This window comes from Gopherus evgoodei, chromosome 8, assembly GCF_007399415.2.
Source record: "Gopherus evgoodei ecotype Sinaloan lineage chromosome 8, rGopEvg1_v1.p, whole genome shotgun sequence".
Taxonomy (NCBI): domain Eukaryota; kingdom Metazoa; phylum Chordata; order Testudines; family Testudinidae; genus Gopherus; species Gopherus evgoodei.
This window is the reverse complement of record NC_044329.1, coordinates 102,828,552-102,853,332: the sequence shown is the minus strand read 5'-3', so window position 1 is coordinate 102,853,332 and position 24,781 is coordinate 102,828,552. Positions and strand designations below refer to the sequence as shown.

Here is a 24,781-nt window from a genome sequence, read left to right as displayed (position 1 = left end):
TTTCCTATTTTGTGAGGGGAGTCTGGGTTTCTTCTTTTCTTTTTTTAAATATTTTTCTTTCTGATCTTTTTTCAATGCTCTTTATCAGTTGTTGAGCTGCGTGTTGGTATAGAGCTCTCTCCCCAGCAAAAGGGCCTATAACAACAAAGCAACATTCTCTATGGGAATAATCTAAAAATACATTTAGAATATTATAAAATTCTTAAACTTCAATGTAATTCACCCATTAACACTAAGTGCACTTACAATATTTATTTAGGTTTTTTGTTTGTTTTACAATATTAGGTGTATTAGATATATTTAACATTAAACTTTCCAGAACATTTAACAACCACGTCCATTTCCACTATAACAGAAACTTCAGCCTTTAGACAATATGATAATACATCATCACATGTGACAAGACAATGTGTATTCAGGGAAGGGGAGAGAGAGATTCACAGAGATTAAAATCACTAGCAGGAACAGTTCCGCTGCAAAGGGGGTGGGTTGTCTGTGAGCCACATGTTCTTCCCAGAACTGCCTCTGGACGGGTCAGACGCTATACTCTCAGACATCTTTTCACAGATTATATCCACTAGGCGCTCAAAGACCTGTCTCACATTGATGTTCTCTTTGGCACTGGCATCAAAATAATCAAAACCTGTGAAGGAAGCAAAAAAAAATTAAAAAAAATAAGTCGATTATAAAAAAAAATGCTTGAAGTGTAATGGTCTGTTTAAAACACCAACAACTTGTTTTGTATTAATTTGGTAGCAAAGAAACACTTCAGAATTATAGGACATCCAAGCAGATTAAAGCTGTCCTGGCTCAGCTGAGTGAATCTAAGAGGTGAGGCTAACCCTTAACACTACCATGGTGAAGAGCTTTCTAAGCAGTGCTGATGAGTAGGGCCCTAAAGCATTGCTCCCTTCTGATCAGAGAACAATTAAGTTTGGAATTATGTGAAGTTACTGATGATTCCAGGGTTGCTTTTTTTTTCTAGCACACCTTTGGCATTCTGCACCCATGAAGCAGTCAGCCATGACACCACCCAGGCCAACCTTCATTAGATCAAATCGAGGTGCTTAGCCCTCCTTAATTACTAATTTGAATTCTTGCATGAGACTTCAGCCCAGTGCCTCAGCCATAAGCAGAATATCAATGCACTGAACCAACACTGTCAGCCCCTACAATTCTTTATCTTCCCATTCCCAGAAGTCTAGGAGACTAATCATTATTTACAAGAATTATGTTGTTACTTCTGTTCTTCCTACTATTATATTGCCTACAACAAAAAGTCCAACTACCACATAAATAATCTGCTTTGCAATAAATTACAATCCACGGTGATTTGTATCATGAGTTTTTGTAGCACATCAGCTCTCATGTCCCATTACTAAACCAAGGAAAAGAAAAGCCCATTTAACTGACTAGTTTGCCTTCATTTTGTCACTCCAAGTCTCATTGCTTCAATCTGTAAAACAACCAGTAAGTTTCTAAACACTTTTATCACTTCAGAATCATTTTTTTAAAAGGTTCCTCAATTTTAACAGGATAAAATACCTAGCAGCAACAATACCGACACTAAGGCATTGGCTGTAACTATGCAACTTGAATCATTAGACCAGTAGTTCTCAAACTTTTGTACTGGTGACCCCTTTCACATAGCAAGCCTCTGAGTGCAACCCCCCTTATAAATTAAAAACACTTTTAGACATATTTAACACAATTATAAATGCTGGAGGCAAAGTGGGGTTTGGGGTGGAGGCTGACAGCTCACAACCCCCCCCCCATGTAATAACCTCACAACCCCCTGAGAGGTCCCAACTCCAAGTCTGAGAACCTGTGCATTAGACAATTTGAAGAGGTCAACATTTAAAATTGGTTCTCAGTGACAGTAATATAATAACCTGTCAACAAACAACAAGAGACTCCAGATAAATAAACTTCTGCCATCAAGGATACCTCAGTTTGTTTAACTTACAGTCACTGAGGGGCTGATTCCTGAAAGGCACGGAACAGGAAAGACAAAGGGGACAAAAAGGTAATTTTAAGCCATCTTCATGGACTATCCTGCAGCCTAGAATCCTCACAGTATAATAGTAGAATTTTATGTTTGTATTTTGTATAATTTAAAATGAATTATGTATTAAATGTACTGGTGTATGATTTGACTATATTCTGCCAGCCACCCTTTCTAAAAGCAGAAAGGAATGGTCTAATGGGCCATTGGTAAAGATGCATCAACCAGAATCTATATCTCAGCTGATTTCAAGGTGGTAACAGACCTTTTAGGATCACCACTTTGTTGTAGGTTTAGTATTTTAAAATAAGTAAAAGAATGCAATGATTGTTTTCTCTTGCATTGCAATTTGATGTTCCTGTTCAATTGTTTTGTGTAAATCAATTCTGTGCTGTGTATGTATGAGGAATGTATGTGTTGAGATAAGTGTGAAGGCCATCACCGAACCAGATGTTCTAGGGAGAAACCGAGGACAGATGTAAGGGCGCCAGAAGATTGCAACATGCCCCTATTGAGATATCAGAGGAGGGCAGAATGCTGACTCTAAAGATGAGACAGGCACCTATCAATGGGGACAAGATAGCTGTGATCAAAACCAGCCTGGGGTAACTCCTTGAGAGACTTAATGAAAGAACAAGATAAAGACTGAGGAGGACAATTTAAGAAAACAATTACTCATCAAACAATTGATTACAGCATGATGGTACAAAACTCATTGGCCCCAATGAAGGAAAATCACTATATAAGCAGGGTGCCTTGCCATGAAACTTTGGGTTTGTCCTGCCAAGATTTCCCGGAGCATCGTGTCACGATCGACAGAACCTGGCTCCTACCTACCCGTGATCAACCTAGCTGGCCATTAGATTGATCCGGACTCTGGACTGGTAACTATAACATCGACTGGTGGGACAGAGTGAGTGTGCGCGTGTGTGTGATTGAATGCATATACTGATTGTTGTATCTTCAATAAACATGTCGTATTGCCTTTTCCCCTGAAAAAAATCCTGTGTGCTTATAAGCATGACAATAACACTTGGTGCTTCTCTGATGCGGGAATATGCATATATATATATATATATTATACACACCAGGGCTGGGGTTGAAATCAGCCCAGGAAATGCAGTCTGATATATTTCATCCAGACTATTTAAATGTTTTCATCACAGATGTTAAGGGAAAATATTAATGAAAATTCTGCTTATTACTGAATAGGCATTGCTATAATGGACCAGATCCATTACATGTGGACCAGTATTCAATTTTTGACAGTAGTCAGGAATGGATGCATACAGAGTAAGGTCCAAGGAACCAACTATTGCATAACTCACCCACAAGGGAATTTTTGGCCTAACTTCAGGCATGTCCTGACGCACGAAAGCTTATAACCTTAATATATTTGTACTGTAGGATCAATAATTATTGTCCTAAAAATATTAAAGACCCTGGCTTCATCAATATCCTGTTCATGGCTGAAGTCAAAGGTAGTGCCAAGGATGCAAGATGAGCCTCCAGTTGATAACTTGATTAAGTTAATCAGTGCAGACACTTCACCTCAAGTACATCATTTCATATTACTTTATTGCTCCTATAAATGGTTAGAGAAACATGCATAGGCATAACCTTTACATGAAGGTATTAATATTAAAGCTAACAGTTTAAGCAGGCAATAACCAATTAATCAAACTTCTTTCCGCTCACAAAGTAATTTCAGATAACCTTGTACATAATGCCATATCACCACTTAGAAAAGCTGCCTGATAAAATCTGAAATATTTTAAAATAGACAATGTTTCATACATTATGAGGCTTGAGCAGAGTGGAAGTGCCAGGAGCTTCCCGAAACATAATTAGTTTTTGCTTTCTTCTACCAGTGGGGATATATTTCTTCTTGGTGCCTTTGACAAGGTCAGGGATAGGTCAAAAGGTGCAAGTGTGGATTCTTAATTAAAGTAGTTCTGTATTGATGTAATCAGTTGTTAGAGAGACAACATGTGCAGTATATATGCATGCAGACAGGACACCCATTGAAATATTCCAGACATAAGGATTTAGACTCAAGATATCAAGAATTTTTTGGTAATGAAAACAAACAGATGAACATCTTAGAGAAAAATAGAAGATGGGATAGTAGCTCAAACAGAACTTCACATTTGGTTGTAATACGTTTAGGCATTAGGGTCCAAATTTTCAATCACTGAAAGCTAAATTACTCTTGAAAAATATGCAAGCACCCATGCAACCTGTGTAAAACATGCAGTTGTGAATGCAAGTTAGGTATCTGTTTTGCAAATGTTAATATTTTCAGGTGCATATTGGGTACTTGCATGTGAGAAAAGGACCCATTACATCTTTTGCAAACTAAACATGCATTTGTTTTTTTCGTTAGTACTGTACTTAATAGGGCTTCTGTTTTTCAGTGTTTATTTTTAGCAATTTTTGAGTTTTATGTAGATGTCCACAATGAGGTGATTCTGGGGCTCTCTCTTGTATTAAACTATCATGAGTTAAAGTATAGTAAATATATTATTCATTATATTAGTATATACTGTAATGAGTAATCTCTTTGTAATGTTCCCTAGTGTGCTTCAATAGAGGGCTGTTTAGAAATCACACGCTTGTAGTTCATAATACTGCCTTATGTAGACAAGCCCTTAGATGCAAGTAACTATTTCCAGAGTTTTTCTGGTGTTTACTAGATAAATACCAATTTCATTCTTTTTGTATCGGGGGTATTTTATCGATGAGAAATTCAGAAACTCTAATAATAGACCACTACTAAAAGTAATTAGAATTATAGGAAACGAAAGCTATTATTTGCATTATGGAAGAACACGAAGGCTCCAATCTTGACTGTGCTAGATATAGTTCAAGCATATTTAAGATAGAGTCCCTCTCCCAAAGAGTTTACAATCCAAGGCCCTTATCCTGGAGATATTATATCCATGCTTAGCTTCGTGCATACGAGTAGTGAGAATGTTGTATGCTGTTTGAGGCAGGGCTCTGTGTTTGTACAGGGCCTAGTGCAACGGGCTCCTGCTCCAGGACTGGGGTTCCTAGACCCCATTACAATGCAAATTATAAATAATACCCATAAACTGAGGTTTGTCCACAACTTCCTCAAGGTCACACATTGAACCAGTGATAAAGCTAGACATACAGTTGGGCTCCAGTCCCCTGCTTTTAACAATAGAGTATTATCCCTCCAATTAATAATAGAACCCAACATTACAGATTTGAAAATTGAGTACAGTAGGAGATTTTAATAAAACCGGGGTTATGACGACAATTCCCATAAGTGCCCAAAGAACCTTCTCTTTCCTGCAAACCTCAACAAATATTTACAGTAACCCCTTCTACAAGGGTCTCTGGGAAACAGCATTAATTGAAGTCAATTTTAACAAGATTTATCAGATCAGTAGAAATCCTAATGTGACTATGGTGGTGTAGTTAAAACATCACACACAAGACCTGATTCCTCAAAGATGTGCACACATGCTTAACCTTAAATATGCAAATAGTTCCACTGAATTCAGTAGGACTATGCACATGCTTCAAGTTAAGCACACACATTACTCTTCGCAGAACTGGAGTCTTCCTGTAACTGCCTCTTGTATATTTTACCCATAATGCTTTGTAGCATTTACTCTGAAACTTTCTATATTACATTCTTTTTCTTAAGTAGAGATATAGGAAACAATGCTAAATAGATGAGAAATTGGGATGCATATTCTACATTCTGGTGTTCATTCTAAAATCTTTATTCCAAAATCTCAGCTTTTCCCAGGAGAAACTGTTCTCTTTTTTCTAGCAATCAGGTGAAGTTACTTCTATATGTGGGCAGGAAGCCCAGTAAGTAACTATGATGGTTCTCAGGGTACCCAGGACGGTGAATCACCATGTTACCCTCTGTCTCCAGCATGAGGGAGACTTGCTTGTGCTTAGCTGGGTGGCAGCTCCCTGACACCACCAGCCAGTTAGCCACCCAAGCACTCTCCTCTGGGCCATGCTTGCCCTCATTTTGCCTTTCAGCTTAACAATAGGTGCATCCCAGTCCCAGAGCCCCTTTCCAGCATTTTCCTGTAGTGTCCAGCCCCTTATCCACTGAACACCCACAGAAACACCATGTCTGCTGTCCCCAAGGGAACAGTGTACACACCAGCTTATATGATTCAACTCAGGATCAGAAACTCACTTAATATCACAGCACTTAGATATGCTTGTAGCAAAAGCAAAGATAAGATTATCATCAAAGATTCAAGAGATAGCGAGTAAGGATAATGGACACAAAAGGTTAGGTATAAAACAAAATCATAATTCACCTTCTACAGACTAAACTTAACAGGCTTACCAGCTGATTAAGAAGTTTGCCTCACACCCCCGCAGTCCTCTGCAACCAAGGCTGATTGTGAGCCTATTTTCATGAATCTAAACGCATTGCACGTTTACTTCCTAGGTGCAGGATGGGGGTGGGAGAGGGCATCATTTTTGCCTTCTACTTCTATCCCAAAGTTCATTGTCTGTACTCTGACACACTATAACCGTTCCCCCTCCCCCACCTTGTTTGTTTTCCTGAATGTTCTTCCCTGTTGACATCACATCTCTCTGTTGACTTTGCATGTAAATGTATGTCCATTTTGTTAGCTTGCAATGCTTAATTTACATCTCTCAACAGGTGAATAAACATTTCTTATCTGAGAGAAAACATGTCTGTCAACCTTGCCTTGATACAGACTTGAAAACATATTTTCAATATGCCGTATAAACACATAATTCCTTACATAGTATCTGTACATACAGTTTACTACGATATTAATGACCAGTGTGACCCTGGCTTTCATTTAAGTCCTCACATTAGTTTCTTTGGTGAACATTAAGGTACATATCAGAACCAGGACACTCCTGTATCCCCCTTGCTAGCTGGCATTAAGGAATTCTTGGGGTTTTTGCTCCACTCTAAAGAACAATTTATAATCTCTGATAAATTGCAAAATAAATAAAAATAAATAAATTAAAAAGTCGGGTATAAAAGCAACTTTAAATTCTGAAAATGACACTATACTACTCAGTGGAGTGGTATATAATATTTAACTAGACCATTATCATCTTTGCAGCACTGATATTATGCTGTTGGAAGAACTTCTTCATGTACAAGTAAAAAAGGACACATTATAAAGAGAAAAGAAGGAAAGCTTTAACACATACCTAACTGATCAGCCAGATGTTTACCCTTTTCCAGAGGAATGATTCTTTCATCCTCCATGTCACACTTGTTTCCAACCACAACGACTTGTGCATTATCCCAGGAATAGGTCTTGATCTGAGTGGCCCTATAGCAGGACACAGAAAATAGATAATGTATTGTCAGTAGTGCCAAAAAATATTGAAATAAATACTTATAAACATTAAATCCAATTCCAACTGTAGATCAGCTGTTGATTAAAAGGTAAATTACCAAGCATATATAAGGCAGCAATGCAACATTTTAAAGTATATGAATTATGATAGATTCTATTTTATTATCCGAATACTTTGTATACAAAGTTAATGTACCAATAAAGTTTCCCAATCACATTTTTTAAATATTTTAAACATTGTGGGAACAGAACAAAAATTGAAATCTGTAGTCTCATTTTATACATTTTAGGAAAATTAACACAATTTCTATGGCCTCTTCTGCGTGTATAAATCAGTTAGTGGAACTGCATTTACACCAACCGAGGTTCTGCCCCCTAAAGAGAAGAATATATAATAGATGTAAACTTAGGGTGACCAGAAGTCCCCATTTTATAGGGACAGTCCCGATTTTTGGGTCTTTTTCTTATATAGGCTCCTATTACCCACCACCCCGTCCCAATTTTTCATATTTGCTGTCTGATCACCCTATGTAAACTACTATTCAGAAGGGATCACAATATAGGGTACAAGATATGACAAAAATAACTCAGAACTGAATCACAAATTCAGTGCCTCTGGACAAATAAATGTTGCTTAATAAGCGACTGCTATTATTTTATTTTTATACAATTTGTTAGAAAAGAGAATGCAGAAGATGTAATATTTAAGGTTTTTAGTAAAGTATTTGAACTGGTTTTTCATGAACTCATACTGAAAAACTGAATCATCTTGACTAGAGTAGGAAAGCTGTCATGTCGACTAAATACTGGCTAAAAACCTGTTTAAAACAAAAAAAAGCAAAGATAAACACATGTATCAAATTGGGGGGAAATGGGGTTTAGTGAAAGATTAGCTCATATGTATAGCTTGACTAAGGGATGTCGAATGCGGCAATGAGCAGACATGATAACAGTCTGCAAGTATCTGATGATGGTTAACTACAAGGACTGAGGAATTATTTAGTGTGGTACACGGGGGACCACCTCTAGTAACTGAATACATTTAGACTGAATATCTACATTTAAAACATCTAAAGTGCCTTCTAGCTTGGTATGTGGTGGAATTGAAATGGAGTTTGTTGTGGAGCTGAGGAGTCTAGGAGTGTTATGTTTTATGAGGTTTATACAGTAAAGCATGCGCTGAAATTGCTGTGGATGTTAATATGAGCTTAACTACTCAATTTCCTTGAATTTCCTTGATGGAAAATGCACTTGTGCAATCTCAACAGCTAAGTTTTAGGAGTAGGAACAAGACTAGGAGTTATGGGCTGGAAGATGATGTTTAATAGTGGTCAGATTTCATGGATCAAATCTTGGCTTTAGACAATGTGTGTATTGTCCCAAAACCCAAATCTAGTGGAAGGGAAAGTTATGCTGAGTCTTCATTTTAGCTCCCCAAATTAATTAAATTCACCCTCTGCAGACCCTCAACCCACTGAGCTGCAGAGGGGCTTGGGAGTGTGGTTGTGGCATGCACATATAAACAACCCAAGAAAAAAATAAAATAAAAAATGAGAGCAAGAGAGAAGGTCCTTAAAGTCAGGTTTCTAAATTCATATGTACCTGAAGAATTGTGATTTTCAAAAGAACTGAGCATCCAGCAGCTCCCACAGAATACAGGCTAACCAAAATAATTTTACCTCTTTTGACATGAATTGTTGGCCAGCATTTGAGGTCTTGTGGATTGTTTCCATTAGGAGGAGAAACTGAGGCGAAGTCAGGTATTTCTTTGATGCAATCCTGTTTATTTACAAAAAATGTACACTAAATCCTTTGTCCCTGAATGCAGGAGGAATCAAATAGCAGGAGACCGTTTCTTTGTTCATAGTTTCAAGCCTCTTTTTAGCCAGCACGCTACCCAAAAGCTCTCTAGCTTTTTCAGAGTCACATTACAAGTGTATCTCTGATTATCTCTGGGGTTTCCTTGTTGCCTTCTGTGTACATTGTAGTGTTTATCTTTCTTCTCTTTGGGTACATCTACACTGCATTCTTAAGTCAGGTTAGGTAACCTACATTAGCTAATTCAGGTTAACCTAGCAGAGAAGGCATGGCAATTTGGCTTTCAATTTAGGTTAGTGCTGCTGTGTCTTCACTCTTGTTAACCTGAGTTAGCTAACACAGATTACCTAACCTGACTTAAGAACAGTTTATTCGCAGAGTACACGTATCCTTAAACATGCACGCACGTGCACACACAAGCTGGAACAAAAAATATTGAGTCCCCTGTGTTTGCATTCAGACCCCAGTAAAACCCCTCTCTCACATAGCTCAGATTCCTAACCGGCCTTGTAAGCGGCCTGTGTTTTGGGTGGTGGCTCTTGTTTCAGCTGTCTATTCCATAAAGTCGCTGAATTACTTCTTACATTTATCACGAATGAAGGGTATCTGGTACACCCAACAGCTTCAGCAAAGTTTCACCCAACCCCAGCATAAACACATTACTTTTTCATCCATTTGCCAAAAGAGAGCCAGTATTCTACCCAAGTTTTTACTTCTATTTAGTTTACTTAAATTGCTCTCCCTTTAACAACATGGGGCTTGATTCCTTCAGCTTCTGATTCACGAAGAACCCCCAATGCTGATTCACGCTTGATAATTTAATTGTGAACAGCCCGCTCTCCTCTCCCACAGAAATGTCAATTACATTATTCCATGAATATCTGTTAAGCAGGGGTTCATTTTATTGTAAAAATTGCCTTAAATAAACAAACAGCACATTTGATTTGTAGATGAGGAAATTCGTCTAAACAAAGGCCCTTCCTTGAGCTCAGGCTGGTTTTTCAAAATGCAAAAATTATACAAAATGATGTATTTTGAGGCTGACACATTTCCTAGTCTCTAAGGTGAAATTAACACCTGGGGTTTGATTTATGTTTGCTCTTTACTAACATGATTTTTTTCCTCTTATTATGCAGGTTATTTTATTATTTATTTATTATTATGCTGCAGGTTATTTTAACTCTTTTTTCTTGTATTCTGTGTGTGTACAGCTGATTCCTACCAGCAACATATTTATTCATTGCATGATTAGTAAGTAAAAGGATGGCCAGGCTGATGCTCTAGCAGAAGGGGACAGTGTCCTGGGAGAGACTTACTGGAATTTCCCGAGTGCCTTATTCTTGCATCTCGCTGATAGTACTAAGATAGGCAATATTCTCAAACCTTATAATATTCGATTACAAGATCCACAACCTTTTCAGAAGCATTCTCAGAAAACTGCTGTATCTGAGATAAAGGATGTATAATGTAATCTCCAGGAACTGCCAGCAAATAGAATTATTGCTGAAGCGTGCAGACTGTATCCCTCCCCCAAAGTGGTGGCCAGGATCCGGTTAATGTCTGACGAGTTCACCTGTGAGTAGAGTGAGGCCACGTATACACTACAAAATTAAGTCAACCTTTCTTACGTCAGCATTCAGCCACCACAGTAATTACACCTTTACCCCGATACAACGCGGTTCTCGGGAGCCGAAAAATCTCACTGTGTCACAGGTGAGACCATGTTACATCAGGGTAGGGAGAGGAACTGCTCCACACCCCAGCTCACCTCCGCTCTGCCTCCCCCCTGAGCGCGCCGCCACCGCTCTGCTTCTCCCTCCCTTCCAGGCTTACCGCGCCAATCAGCTGTTTGGCCTGACAAGCCTGGAGGGGGAGGGGGAGAAGCGGAGCAGCAGCAGCATGCTCAGGGGAGGAGGTGGAGATGAGCTGGAGCAGGGAGTGGTTCCTCCGTACCCCCGTTACTTGCTGTGGCCCTTCTCGGCCCCCTCCCGCCCCAGCTCACCTCCGTTCCACCTCCTTCCATGAGCACACCGCAGCTCCGCTCCTCCTCCTCGCTCCCAGGCTTGCCGCACCAATCAACTGTTTGGCGTGGCAAGCCTGGGAGGGAGGGAGGAGAAGCTGAGCTAATCGGTGTGCTCCTGGGAGGAGAAAGCAGCGGAGCGGAGGTGAGCTAGGGTGGGAAGCGGTTCCTCTGCGCCCTCCTCCCTTATTTGCTGCGGCTCCCCTGCCCCAACTCACCTCCGCCTCTTCCCAGGAGCACGCTGCTCAGCTCTGCTTCTCCTCCGTCCCTCTCAGGCTTGCCATGCCAAACAGCTGATTGGCGTGGCAAGCCTGGGAGGGAGCGGGGAGAAGTAGAGCTGTGGCATGCTTGTGGGAGGAGGCAGAACAGAGGTGAGCTGGCACAGGGGGAGCCCCGGGAAGGGCTGCAGCAAGTAACACAGGTGCAGAGGAACCGCTTATGGTAAGACAAATTTGAATATAACGAGGTAAAGCAGCCCTGTCCCCCAGAGCGCTGCTTTACTGCGTTATATCCGAATTCACGTTATATAGGACTGCATTATATCAGGGTAGAGGCGTACATTGTTTTTCTATACTTTGCTTCTTATGTCAGTGGTGCACGTTCTCACCAGGAGTGCTTGCACCTATTCAGCTGTCAGTGTGGGGCATTGTGAGTCAGCTTCTGAAAGCCAGCAACAGTTGATGTAAGCAATACAGTGTCTACACTGACACTGTGTCAACCTAACTACACTGATATTGACTCTAAGCCTCCGGTGGAGTTATTAAGTGGGTGTAGCAGGCGAGTTATGATGGCGGGAAGTAAATTTTAGTGTAGATACTTACATAGTTGGTCCATGTCAGCTGCCTTGTGATGACCTAACTCTGTAGCGTAGACCAGGCTCAGTTCTCAAAACAATTTTAGACCTACCTGAAGAAACAAATTCTGCTCTGATGACACTTCTTTGTTGTTGGATAATTTGAACATACATGCAGAAGGTGTTACAGATCCCCTAGAACATACACCCTGGGGATTCAATACATATTCTGTACATCTCCTAGAAGGGAGCTCAACCGTGTGCTCCTGCGCAGTGAGCCAAGCACCATTTTGAAAAAGATGTAATTGTACTTTAAACTAGTGGATGGCAATGGCAGGTGCTGTGAGGAGAGTCGCTGTCGCCACTATCTTTCCTGGCCGGGTCCGCATGCGTTACAGCCACCATGGCTGCGTAGGGGTGTCCAAATCCCCCACGGGGAGGGCAGCACTGCACACAAGGGCCCACAATTGTAGTCTCCCTGCCCGGAACAAGGAAAGAGATATGGCAGGGGCGGAGCGGGCAGCGAGACAGGAGGTCCCTGGGGAAAAATGGGGGGGGCGGGGTTGGAAGATGGAGGCTTGGCACAGCCCTGCATCACTGGTGCGCGGTAGCTATGGAGGTGTTAGTAGAGCCCTGAAAATCCACGGATATCCACTTTATATCTGCAGACTGTGGATATCTGAGGACAATTTTTGTGAATCGCAGTCGGATAAGGATACAAATTTTGTATCTGTGCAGAGCTCTACCTTTGAATATTAACACTTTTCCTTGCAAAGGAAGGATCTTCTCCTAATGATCTATAAATGAATTCATTAGAGTCCACAGAAACAAATTACCTTGAATCAGATGCAAGTGCACCACCTAATTTACATGTTTTTAGCTTCTTGCCTTAAGAAAACAATGCTTCTTTCAAGGACATACAGCAAGCTTTACTCAAAATCATATTAAAAAAAATCACAGCAGTGAACAATGTGTATGGGTTCTGTCAACGTTTTACAGATAATCTTTTTATACAAGAGAAAATGTTGAAATCCTATACCCAGATGTCATTTCTAAAATAAGTGAAAATGCTTTGTTTTCAAAGAAGTTTGAAAGATTCCCACTGGATTTAAAGTAAGTGTTCTTGAATGCTTTGGATTTATTCCCAATGGCTAAGGTGTCAGCCCACCTGTCATATCACACTGCATTTATGACAGAATGTTTTATTTACATTATAGTTTATTTACTGTGTTTGGACACAACACATCACTAACCAGGCAGAACAACATTGCACTTGGAGGAGAGAACAGATGCCTGAGGTCACCTCCAGGGACTTATGGGGTAATAACACGGAGTAACCGAGGAGTGAATTTGACTCTTGACCTTTAAATATTGTCTGGCACTTGTCTAATTTCAGAGGGAGTTATACTCAGCACCTCAAAGGCTCAGGCTCAAAATGTACATCTATTAACTTTACACAGCGCTGTACCATTTGTGATGTAACTCATGTACTTCTGGACACTACACAGTAAGAACAGTCTGTGAAGATGTTTGAAGATGTTTTAGCCTTTAACACATTTTAATTTTTTCCTTTGTAATGTGTTATTCAGATATCCTTCTGCCAAATCTTTTTTGGTTTCTCAGTGTTACGTGCCCTCTTCTTTAATTCCTATAGATTTCTAAATAATCTTCTAGTTAAGTGCTGGCAAAATAAAGGCTCAATAAAAACATCTATAAATACATGGAGCTGGCCAGAAGCTTTGCAGATTTCAGCATAGTTGTAGAAAACTGCTTGGTGTTACCACACCTAAATACCAGTAGGAACAGAGGTAATTCCATGAGCAGGCCACAATCTCTTAATTAAAGTATGAAACACTGCTGTCTCTTGGGAATCCAAGTGCAACCTGTAGTGAGTGTAGTAAGATGAGGCCCTGAAACATAAACTCTTGTGTCAGAGGCCTAGTTCAGAAGCCTGAACCAAAGTACTTCCAGGCATTGCTAAGCAAAAGCTGGGCTGTGAGCCACAGGCAGGCCCCACTCACAGAAGTTGGCAAGAAGAGGGTTGCTAGAAGCAGGTGCATCTACACATAAGTGCTAATAAGAGGAACTTGTGCCAAGATAGCATTAGAACACTCCACAGAGATAACAAGGAACAGGCAGGTGCATCTTAAAGACAGGGTCAAAAGGACAGCATGATGGATAGATCTGTTTGAAACAACATGATCAAAGGGGGAGACAGCACCCTACTGAGCCAAAGGGCTGTACCTCAATACGTCAGTAGGGATGAGTAATCTGTCCTGTAACTGTATAAAAATAGGTACTGAGTGCACATCTTTGTCCAGCCGAGGGGGCAGTGGAATGTCCCACGACCGACTGAGCTGCGTCCATTGCTAGGGGGCACATATTTGTAGTATGTCCTGTAGGGTCTATAAGAAACAAATCACTGTGCTTCTTCGTTTGACAATAAACCTGGCTCGGGTTCCTTTGTAAAAGGGAAGAGGAAGGATAGAGGAGAACTCACAGAGACAACCATCTCGAAGAAGCTGTTACTGCATAGGGTGAGGACCCACCTCTTCTTCTTCTTCAAGGAGTGTTCCTATGGGTGCTCCATTTTAGGTGATAGTACAGCAGTGCCCCTTGGTGGAAGGAAGGGGCTTGGGTGTTGCGGCCATGGCAGATGATAAAAACATAAGTCCGAATAGAGCGTCTGATGATGAATGCTGCTCTGTGGCACAATCTTGTGTGAATGTATGGGCTGATGCCCATGTTGCTGCTTTGCAGATGTCCATAATGGAGACATTGTTGAGGAAGACTACTGAGGCAGAAAGTGCTCTGGTGGAGTGCGTGCAGGTCCCAGTGGGGGTGGTAGCTATTAACTGGGGCTGTCAAGCGATTAAAAAAATTAATTGCGCTGTTAAACAGTAATAGAATATCATTTATTTACATATTTTTGGCCATTTTCTACATTTTCAGATACATTGATTTCAATTACAACACAGAATACAAAGAGTAAAGTGATCACTTTATATTTATTTTTTATTCCAAATATTTGCACTGCAAAAATCAAAAGAAATAGTATTTTTCAATTCCCCAATACAAGTACGGTAGTGCAATTTCTTTACTGTGGAAGTTGAACTTACAAATGTAGAATTATATACAAAAAAAACTGCATTCAAAAATAAAACAATATAAAACTTTGGAGCCTACAAGTCTACTCAGTACCCGCTCAAACAAATTTGGTTACAATTTGCAGGGGATAAAGCTGCCTACTTCTTGTATAAAATGTCAGCTGAAAGTGAGGTCAGGCATTTGCATGGCACTGTTGTAGCCGGCTCCACAAGATATTTACGTGCCAGATACACTAAAGATTCATGTGTCCCTTCATGCTTCAACCACCATTCCAGAGGAGATGTGTCCATGCTGATGACAGGTTCTGCTCGATAATGATCCAAAGCAGAGCAGTCCGACGCATGTTCATTTACGTCATCTGAATCAGATGCCACCAGCAGAAGGCTGATTATCTTTTTTGGTGGTTCAGGTTTTGTAGTTTCTGCATCTGAGTGTTGCTCTTTTAAGACTTTTGAAAGCATGCTCCACACCTCGTCTCTCTCGGATTTTGGACGGCACTTCAGATTCTTAAACCTTGTGTTGAGTGCTGTAGCTATTTTTAGAAATCTCACATTGGTACCTTGTGTTTTGTCAAATCTGCTGTGAAAGTGTTCTTAAAACGAACATGTGCTGGGCCATCATCCAAGACTGCTATAACATGAAATATATGGCAGAATGAAGGTAAAACAGAACAGGAGACATACAATTCTCCCCCAAAGAATTCAGTCACAAATTTAATTAACACATTACTTTTTTTTAAATGAGCATCATCAGCATGGAAGCATATCCTCTGGAATGGTGGCTGAAGCATGAAGGGGCATAAGAATGTTTATCATATCTGGCACATAAATACCTTGCAATGCCAGCTACAAAAGTGTCACACCATGTAAATAAGAAGCATGCTGCAGGATCTCCCATAAATGTCAGCAAACTTGTTTGTCTTAGCGATTGGCTGAACAAGAAATAGAACTGAGCGGATTCTAGGCTCTAAAGTTTTACATTGTTTTGTTTTCTGAGTGCAGTTATGTAACAAATAAAATCTACATTTATAAATTAGACTTTCATGATAAAGAGATTGCACTACAGTACTTGTATGAGGTGAATTGAAAAAGACTATTCCTTTTGTTTATCATTTTTACAGTGCAGATATTTGTAATAAAAAATGATATAAAATGACCACTGTACACTTTGTATTCTGTGTTGTAATAGAAATCAATATATATGAAAATGTAGAAAAACATCCAAAATATTTAATAAATTTCAGTTGGTATTCTATTAACAGTGCAATTAATTAAATTAAATTAAATTAAATGGAGAGGGGTAACTAGTGGTGTTTCCCAAGGGTCAGTCCTAGGACCAATTCTATTCAATTTATTCATAAATGATCTGGAGAAAGGGGTAAACAGTGAGGTGGCAAAGTTTGCAGATGATACTAAACTACTCAAGATAGTTAAGACCAAAGCAGATTGTGAAGAACTTCAAAAAGATCTCATAAAACTAAGTGATTGGGCAACAAAATGGCAAATGAAATTTAATGTGGATAAATGTAAAGTAATGCACATTGGAAAAAATAACCCCAACTATACATACAATATGATGGAGGCTAATTTAGCTACAACGAGTCAGGAAAAAGATCTTGGCGTCATCGTGGATAGTTCTCTGAAGATGTCCATGCAGTGTGCAGGGTGGTCAAAAAAGCAAACAAGATGTTAGGAATCATTAAAAAGGGGATAGAGAATAAGACTGAGAATATATTATTGCCCTTATATAAATCCATGGTACGCCCACATCTCAAATACTGTGTACAGATGTGGTCTCCTCATCTCAAAAAAGATATTCTAGCACTAGAAAAGGTTCAGAAAAGGGCAACTAAAATGATTAGGGGTTTGGAGAGGGTCCCATACGAGGAAAGATTAAAGAAGCTAGGCCTCTTCAGCTTGGAAAAGAGGAGACTAAGGGGGGGATGTGATAGAGGTATATAAAATCATGAGTGATGTGGAGAAAGTGGATAAGGAAAAGTTATTTACTTATTCCCATAATACAAGAACTAGGGGGTCACCAAATGAAATTAATAGGTAGCAGGTTTAAAACAAATAAAAGGAAGTTCTTCTTCACACAGCACACAGTCAACTTGTGGAACTCCTTACCTGAGGAGGTTGTGAAGGCTGGGACTATAACAATGTTTAAAAGGGAACTGAATAAATTCATGGTGGCTAAGTCCATAAATGGCTATTAGCCAGGAAGGGTAAAAAATGGTGTCCCTAGCTTCTGTTCATCAGAGGATGGAGATGGATGGCAGGAAAGAGATCACTTGATCATTGCCTGTTAGCTTCACTCTCTCTGGGGCACCTGGCATTGGCCACTGTCGGTAGACAGATACTGGGCTACATGGACCTTTGGTCTGACCCGGTACGGCTGTTCTTATGTTCTTAATCGCGATTAATTTTTTTTTTAATCGCGTGAGTTAACTGCAATTAATCAACAGCCCTAATGATAACAAGTCAATGCAGCTCGAGATCCATTTAGACAGTCTCTGTTTAGATATAATGTCTCCCTTATAACAGTGAGTGATGGAGAGAAATAATTTTGGTGATTTTCTGAAAGTCTTTGTCCTTTCAACGTGAAAAGCTAGCGCTCTTCAGACCTCCAGGGTGTGGAGCACTGCTTCTCATTTATTCTCATGACATTTGGGGAAGAACAACAGGAGATGGGAAATGGGCTGACTCAGATGGAATGAGTAAGCAGCCTTAAGTAAGAACTTAAGATGTGGTCTTAAAGTAACTTTGTTTTTGAAAAATGTTGCGTATAGGATGTACACCATGAGGATCCCCAGTCCGACCACTCATCTGGAGGATGTGATAGCGACAAGGAAGGCCACCTTCGGCGAGAGATGGAGAAGTGAACAAGTCGCTGGTGGTTCAAAAGGGGCTCCAGTAAGACCTTACAACACTAGATTGAGGTCTCATGATGGAGCAGGGTCTTGTATTTTGGGGTAAAGATTACAAAGACCCCTGAGAATATGTTCGGTGGTCAGGTGGGCAAAGATCAAGAACTCGTCCACCTTGTAGTAGAATGCTGTGATTTCTGCGAGGTGTACTCTGATCAAGTTCATGGACAAATCCCATTTCTTAACTTCCAATATATAGTCCAGTACCAATGGCAGAAGAGAGGAAGTCACCATGATTTGTCTATTTTGGCACTATGTATTGAATCTCTTCCATTGTGTTAGTTAAGTATGTCACGTACTTGGTCTTTGAGCGTTTAAAAGAATGTCCCTTACCTCCTCTGAATGGGCCATTTCACAGTCTCAGAGCCATGGAGTAGCCACGCCTTCATGTGGAGTCTTGCCAGGTTCCAGTGGCGGACCTGGCCAGCATCCTGAGACAGGAAGAGGTAGAAGTGGAAAAGTGCCTGGTGGTAAGGAAACCATGTTTGTCTGGGCAACATGGGTGCTATCAAGATGACTCTGCAGTTGTCTGTCCTGATCCTGTGAAATACGCTGGTTAGAAGAGAGGTCGGAAGGGGTTCCGGTAGGGGTGCCATCCCATCTGACGAGAAAAGCATCGCCTAGAACAGTGTTTTTCAAAGTTCGGGTCGCAACCTAGCACTGGGTTGTGGCATGTAAGGCACTAGGTTGCCATACTCAGCACTCAGGGACCCTAGCACCCAGGGACCCTAGCAGCTCTGGTCAGCACCACTCACCGGCACGTTAAAAGTCCCGTCAGCGGGACTGCCCCGCTAAGGCAGGTCCTACCCTAAGTGCCTACCTTCTCCAACACCACACTGCTCCCAGAAGCAGCCAGCAGTGGGTCCGGCTTCTAGGCAAGGGGGCCACAGGGCTCCATGTGCTGACCCCACCCCAAGCACCTGGCTTATGGAAGCTTGTGCGCCTCTGGGACACAGCATAGTCCACAGCGCCAGGACAGGTGGGAAGCCTGCCTCTGCACCCCAGCTGTGCTGCTGACCAGGAGCCACCAAAGGTAAGTCTGTGCCCCAACCCAATGCCCCAATCCCCTGCCCCAGGCCTGAGCCCCCCTAAACCCCTTCCTGCACCTCAAATCCCTCATCCCCAGCCCCACCTCAGAGCCTGCATCCAGAGCCCAAAGTCCTGACCCCCTCCCACAGCCCAACACCCTGCCCCAGCCCCGAGCCCCTCAACCCCAGAGCCCCCTCCTGCACCCCAAACCTCTCATCCCTGGCCCCACCCCAGAGCCCTGACCCCTTCCCACACCCCAACCCTATGCCCTAGCCCTGAGCCCCCTCCCACAGCCCAAACCTCACATCTCCAGCTCCGTTGGGTCACAGGCATCAACAATTTTCTTCAACTTGGTCCCAAGAAAAAATAATTTTGAAAACCACTGGCCTAGAGAATGGGGTTCCAATCCTGCTCTGGAGCAGAAGCGTAGGCACTTGGCATTTTGGATTGTTGCAAAAAAGTTCTATAGTTGGGAACCCCCATTGTTTGAATATGCTCTTTAGTCCTCCAGCATTTATTTCTCACTTGTGGACCTGGGAAAATGTTCTGCTCCATGCATCTGCAGTGGTGTTTTGGCATCCTGGTAGGTAGGAGGCTGAGATGTTGAGGCTGACGCACCAACTCCATAGCATACATTGCAAACTGCCCTTAGCTCCAGTAGGTTTATATGTAGCACGGAGCCCAACGAGGACCAGTGGCCTTCAATCGTGTGATTGTGCAGGTGCACCCTCCAACCTAGCAGGGAGGCATCCATTGTGAGTATTATTGCCAGAAGGTTCTGCGTGAAGAGGACTCCAGTGCAAACATTGTTTGGCTGTGTCCACCAATGTAGAGAGTTTTTTTACTTTGCTTCTCATTGTGAGATGTTTCTTTATGCTGTATCTATGTGGAACATACACTGTCCAATGCCAGCCTTGCAGGCATCACATGAGCAGTGTAGCATATTTGATGACAAATGTCCTTGCAGACATGTGACCTAACAGTTGGAGGCAGGTCCTGTCCAATGTCTGGGGACTGGCTGGTGGCATGGTGATAAGATTTACTAGAGTTATAAATAGGTGTCACGGCAGCGAGGCTGTAGCCTCCGGAGAGTCGAAGCAGGCCCTCATGAACTCCAGTCTCTGGACATTGTGAATGTTGATTTCTGTTTGTTTATTTATAGGCCTAGACGCGTGAAGAGAACTATTGCCTTGAGTAGTTTCTCGTGCATCTTCTTGTGTCAATCCTTTGAATAAGCAATCATCAAAATAGGAGAATATTATCTTGTCTGCGGAGGTGGGCAGACACCACCATGAGAAATTTAAAGGATACCCGTGGCGCAGTGGAAGTGGTCTGCTCCTAGAACAAACCTGAGGAACTTCCTGTCTGAGGGATGTATTGTTTCATGAAAAGATGCATCCTGGAAGTCAAAGGTCGAGAACTAGTCCCCCTATTTCCAGTGCTGGAATTATGGTTGCTAGTGTAACCATCCTGAATCATTGGGTCATCACCAATTTCTCAAGTCGTCTCAAGTCCAGGATGGGCCTCCATCCTCCAGTTTTTTTCTGGGTTAGAAAATAATGTGAATAGAAACTCTTCCCTCTGTGTTGTGTTGGTACTGGTTCTACTGCATATAGGTGTATCAGATGGTTTACTTCCTGTCACAGTAGATGTTCATGAGAAAGGGCCCAGAAGAGGGATGGAGAGGGAGGGTGTTAGAGGGAATGAAGGTAAACTGGATGGAATAGTCAGTCTCGATGAGCTCTAATACCTATTTGTCTGATGGGAAGGTCTGCCAAGCTGGGTGGAATAGGTTTAGACGGCCTCTGAATAAATAGATGGTTGTGGATGTTTCCAGCTGCTCCAGATGTTTTGAAGATGTGGGACTATCTCAAGCCCTAGACCAAGCCCTCAAAATTTTTGTTTGGAAGCAGGTTGCTGGGATATCAAAGGCTAGGAAGGGGACAGTCACCATCTTGTGGGGCACTGCTTTCGCCTTTTGGGGTCACATTGCTCCTGGGGTTGTGTATAAGGCGCAGATTGAAATCTCTGCACTCAGTAAGACTTGACCTGTTTTTTCTTCTGTTTAGGTGTGTATGTGCCCAAGGATTCAGAGTTGCTCTGGACTCCTTCAACATGTGAAGGGACTTGTCTGTTTTGGTTGCGAACAGCTTGCGGCCTTCCAATGGAGATCCTCAACCACTGACTGTACCTTCTTGGGAAACCCGCAGAGGTGGTGCTAAGAAGCTCGTTGCATGACTACAGCCATGGCGATAGGGCATGCCATGTCTGCTGAGTCCAATGAGGCTTGCAAAGCTGTTCGAGCGAGGAGGTGGCCCTCCAAGATGGTCGTTCTGAAATAATACTTTTTGTCTTCAGGAAGAAAATATATAAATTCAGACATGGGTGGCACACGAACTGCTCGTTGTGGGTGGCTAACCCCCAGCCTTGCCCCTTTGCCCAAGGCCATGCCCTCCCCCACCAGAGACCCATCAGTGCTGCTGCAGACCCCCCTCCCCAGCCCTCCTGGCCCCAGCCCTCCCAGCCACAGCCCCAGAGTGCCAGGCAGGCAGCATGACCCCAGCCCCAGAGTGCCAGGTAGACTCCAGCCCCAGAGCCAGGCAGGCCACATGACCCCAGTGCCCCCACCACCAGTGCGCCGGGAGGGAGGCACAGTCTCAGCACCCTGAGCCCTAGAGTGCCAGGCAGCGCGGCCTCAACATCCCAGCCCTGGAGTGCTGGGTGGCGCAAGCACTGGCCCCAGGTGTTCCAAGTCCCAGCCGCAGGCTGCCCTATCCCCAAGCACAGGAAAGAGAGGAAACCCGAGGGGCCTGGCGGCAGAGTGTGGATGGGGCCACGCCAGGCTGTTTGGGGAAGTTTAGCCTCCCCCAGCCTATGATACCCGCCGCCCACTAATTCAGATAATTTTGAATAATTTGTATAATTATATTTGGCCAGCAATGCCTTGTAGTTAGTGATCCTAAATTGTAAGGTTGCTGATGAGTAGGCCTTATGTCCAAAAAGATCTCATCTCTTTTAGTTGTTCGGGGTGGTTCTGGAATGCGAAAACAGAAATTCCCTTCCTTTAGAAGGAATATTTTTTATCTATCCTTTTACAGGTGGGTGAGATTGTTGCCAGGGTCTGCCAGATGGTTTTGGCCGGGAATGTTGTTAATTGGTAGGGCCATCCTGGAGGAGGTTGAAATATGTCAGAGTAGATTTCTCCTTCATCCTTATCACTAGATAAGGGGGGACCTGTTCTGGGCGGTGTGGCAAGTTGGCTCGATACTGAGTATGCTGGACTGAGGTCAGCACTAAGGAGAGGAGAGTCCGGCACTGGGGTGACCAGAAGATCCTTGTGGCAGAGGAATTGCTGAGGTATCAGGAGCATCAGTACCCAATCAGTAGGCTCGTGTGCTATGTGCTGTAAAGGCAGAAGGTGGTGCTATAGCCTGTAACAGTGCTGAGTTGCTCCAACAGTACTGAGGCAGAGGTTTTAGGTTTCCCTTTGCTGCTTGTTTCCAAGCAAGCCCATTTAGGGTCTCTTCCTCGCACAGTACCTATGGTACTGGATGGTCCCACTACATCAGCGGTGGAAGGTGCTGGTGCGGTTTGTACTGATGGGATCTGCAGAGTCAGAAAATGCCGTTTTTTGGAGGATTCCTGAGGTGGTGAGGTTGGAGCCCGCTTTTTGCCACCTTCTTGGCAGAATGTTCTTTTACCTGAGCAGGTGGAGGGGAACCTCAGTTGGAGGCTGCCATGGGAGACCAGTGTCCAGGGAGGGTCTGTGATCTGGGCTCAGACACTAGGCGCAGAAACTTCTCCATCATGAGGAGCTCTAACTGCAGGTCCCTTGCCTTCCTATCATAGGCTTTCAAATTGTGGCAGCGTGAACACTTCTGTGGAATGCGTGTCTTGCCAAGGCAGCAGGCACCCTGTGAATGCCTATCAGCAACCAGGATAGACAATCTGCACATAAGCTGGATATGAGTTAACAGTGTGCTCTTGTTGCCAAGAAGGCAAATGGCATTTTGGGCTGTAAAAGTAGGGGCACTGTCAGCAGACTGAGGGACGTGATCATTCCCCTCTATTCGACGTTGGTGAGGCCTCATCTAGAGTACTGTGTCCAGTTTTGGGCCCCACACTACAAGAAGGATGTGGAAAAATTGGAAAGAGTCCAGCAGAGGGCAACAAAAATGATTAGGGGGCTGGAGCACATGACTTATGAGGAGAGGCTGAGGGAACTGGGATTGTTTAGTCTGCAGAAGAGAAGAATGAGGGGGGATTTGATAGCTGCATTCAACTACCTGAAAGGGGTTTCAAAGAGGGTGGATCTAGACTGTTCTCAGTAGCACCAGATGACAGAACAAGGAGTAATGGTCTCAGGTTGCAGGGGGGGAGGTTTAGGTTGGATATTAGGAAAAACTTTTTCACTAGGAGGGTGGTGAAGCACTGGAATGGGTTACCTAGGGAGGTGATGGAATCTCCTCTCTCAATTTTTTAAGGTCAGGCTTGACAAAGCCCTGGCTAGAATGATTTAATTGGGAATTGGTCCTCCTTTGCACAAGGTGTTGGACTAGATGACTTTCTGAGGTCCCTTCCAACCCTGATATTCTATGATAAGGCAATGTTTAAACCTGGAGAGCCGAATATGCCCCTCAGAGAAGGGTTTTCTCCCATGAGGGAGGGTATCTCTGCTACTCTAAGGTATATCTAACAATTGAAACTTAATTTCCTCATATAAGAGAGCCTTTTTGTTTGTATAAGAAAAAATAAATGGGGAAGGGTAAGTAACTATTTAACTATTAACTAAGCAATTGGAATCCTAAATTAGATTAACAAAAGCTAAACTGCAGAGGCGCTGCTATGTGTCAAGCCAAGGGTGGTAGAGAAGGAAGTGAGAGGGGGTTGGTCACATGGTGCTATGTAACCCCTTGAGGCGGTGCAAGACGGGGACAGCGCACGTGATATCCAGCCAGGCACTGCTACTACAAATCTCTGATTACAAGTGCAGGGGCACAGATGCACTTCAAGTGGAGCACCCACACGGACACTCCTGGAAGAAGAACTCCATGGATTCTTGACTCATCACTCTATGAGCCAGTATCATTTCCATCATCTCCTGCATGAGTTTCTGCCCTCTCATTCTTATCCAGGTCCTCATCTCAGGCAGCTGCTGGGAAAGCAGGAAAACTACACTATCCAGACCTAGTAGAAAGAGGTCAGAGTGTGATGAAGATGCTGATGGGTACTGCCACCTATGACACCTCCCAGCCTCCCCTGGGACCTCATTCACAGAGGCTGAATAAGAAAGGAACTAAAGAGAAGTGATGCAGGACCGTAAGATACTGGCTTTGCGTTTATCAGCAAGTTCAATGTCCTGCTCTAGTATCTGGCCTATATAGAGAATAAAAATTAGAGGAACTTTTCTTTAGCTCAGGTGTTAGAGGCCTGTGTTTTTGCAGCTTAAATATAAGGTTTCTACTTCCAGCTCCCTATCTAAATATGAGTGATTTGCCTGTCTTCAGAAACTTTGTCACTGGACTCTGAACTTACTAAAAAAGGAAGGAATGAAGCTACTGAAAAACATTTACCCCTGCTAGATCACTTGAGAAATCCAATAAAATCAGCGTAAGAACCTGATCTTTGTCCCTTGCCAGAAGGAGTTCATCTATCAAAGATTCTAATGATATTGCTCTACCGTACTGTGACACAGAGGCCCATTGCTGCCAATCGGCAAAGCATTCAT

At 42.6% G+C, this 24,781-nt stretch overlaps 1 protein-coding gene across 7 annotated transcripts in view; it reads right to left on the bottom strand.

The window, feature by feature from the left end:
* Positions 1 to 24,781, bottom strand: part of RAB3B (RAB3B, member RAS oncogene family) — a 129,464-nt gene continuing 104,683 nt past the window's right edge. For all 7 annotated transcript variants that reach the window (XM_030573672.1, XM_030573675.1, XM_030573678.1 and 4 more), the window contains 2 exons: positions 7,208 to 7,332; positions 1 to 643 (listed from right to left, as the gene is read on the bottom strand). In XM_030573672.1, coding sequence (XP_030429532.1) covers positions 456 to 643; positions 7,208 to 7,332 — 313 coding nt within the window. In that variant the 3' untranslated portion in view covers positions 1 to 455. The remainder of the gene's footprint in view (positions 644 to 7,207; positions 7,333 to 24,781) is intronic.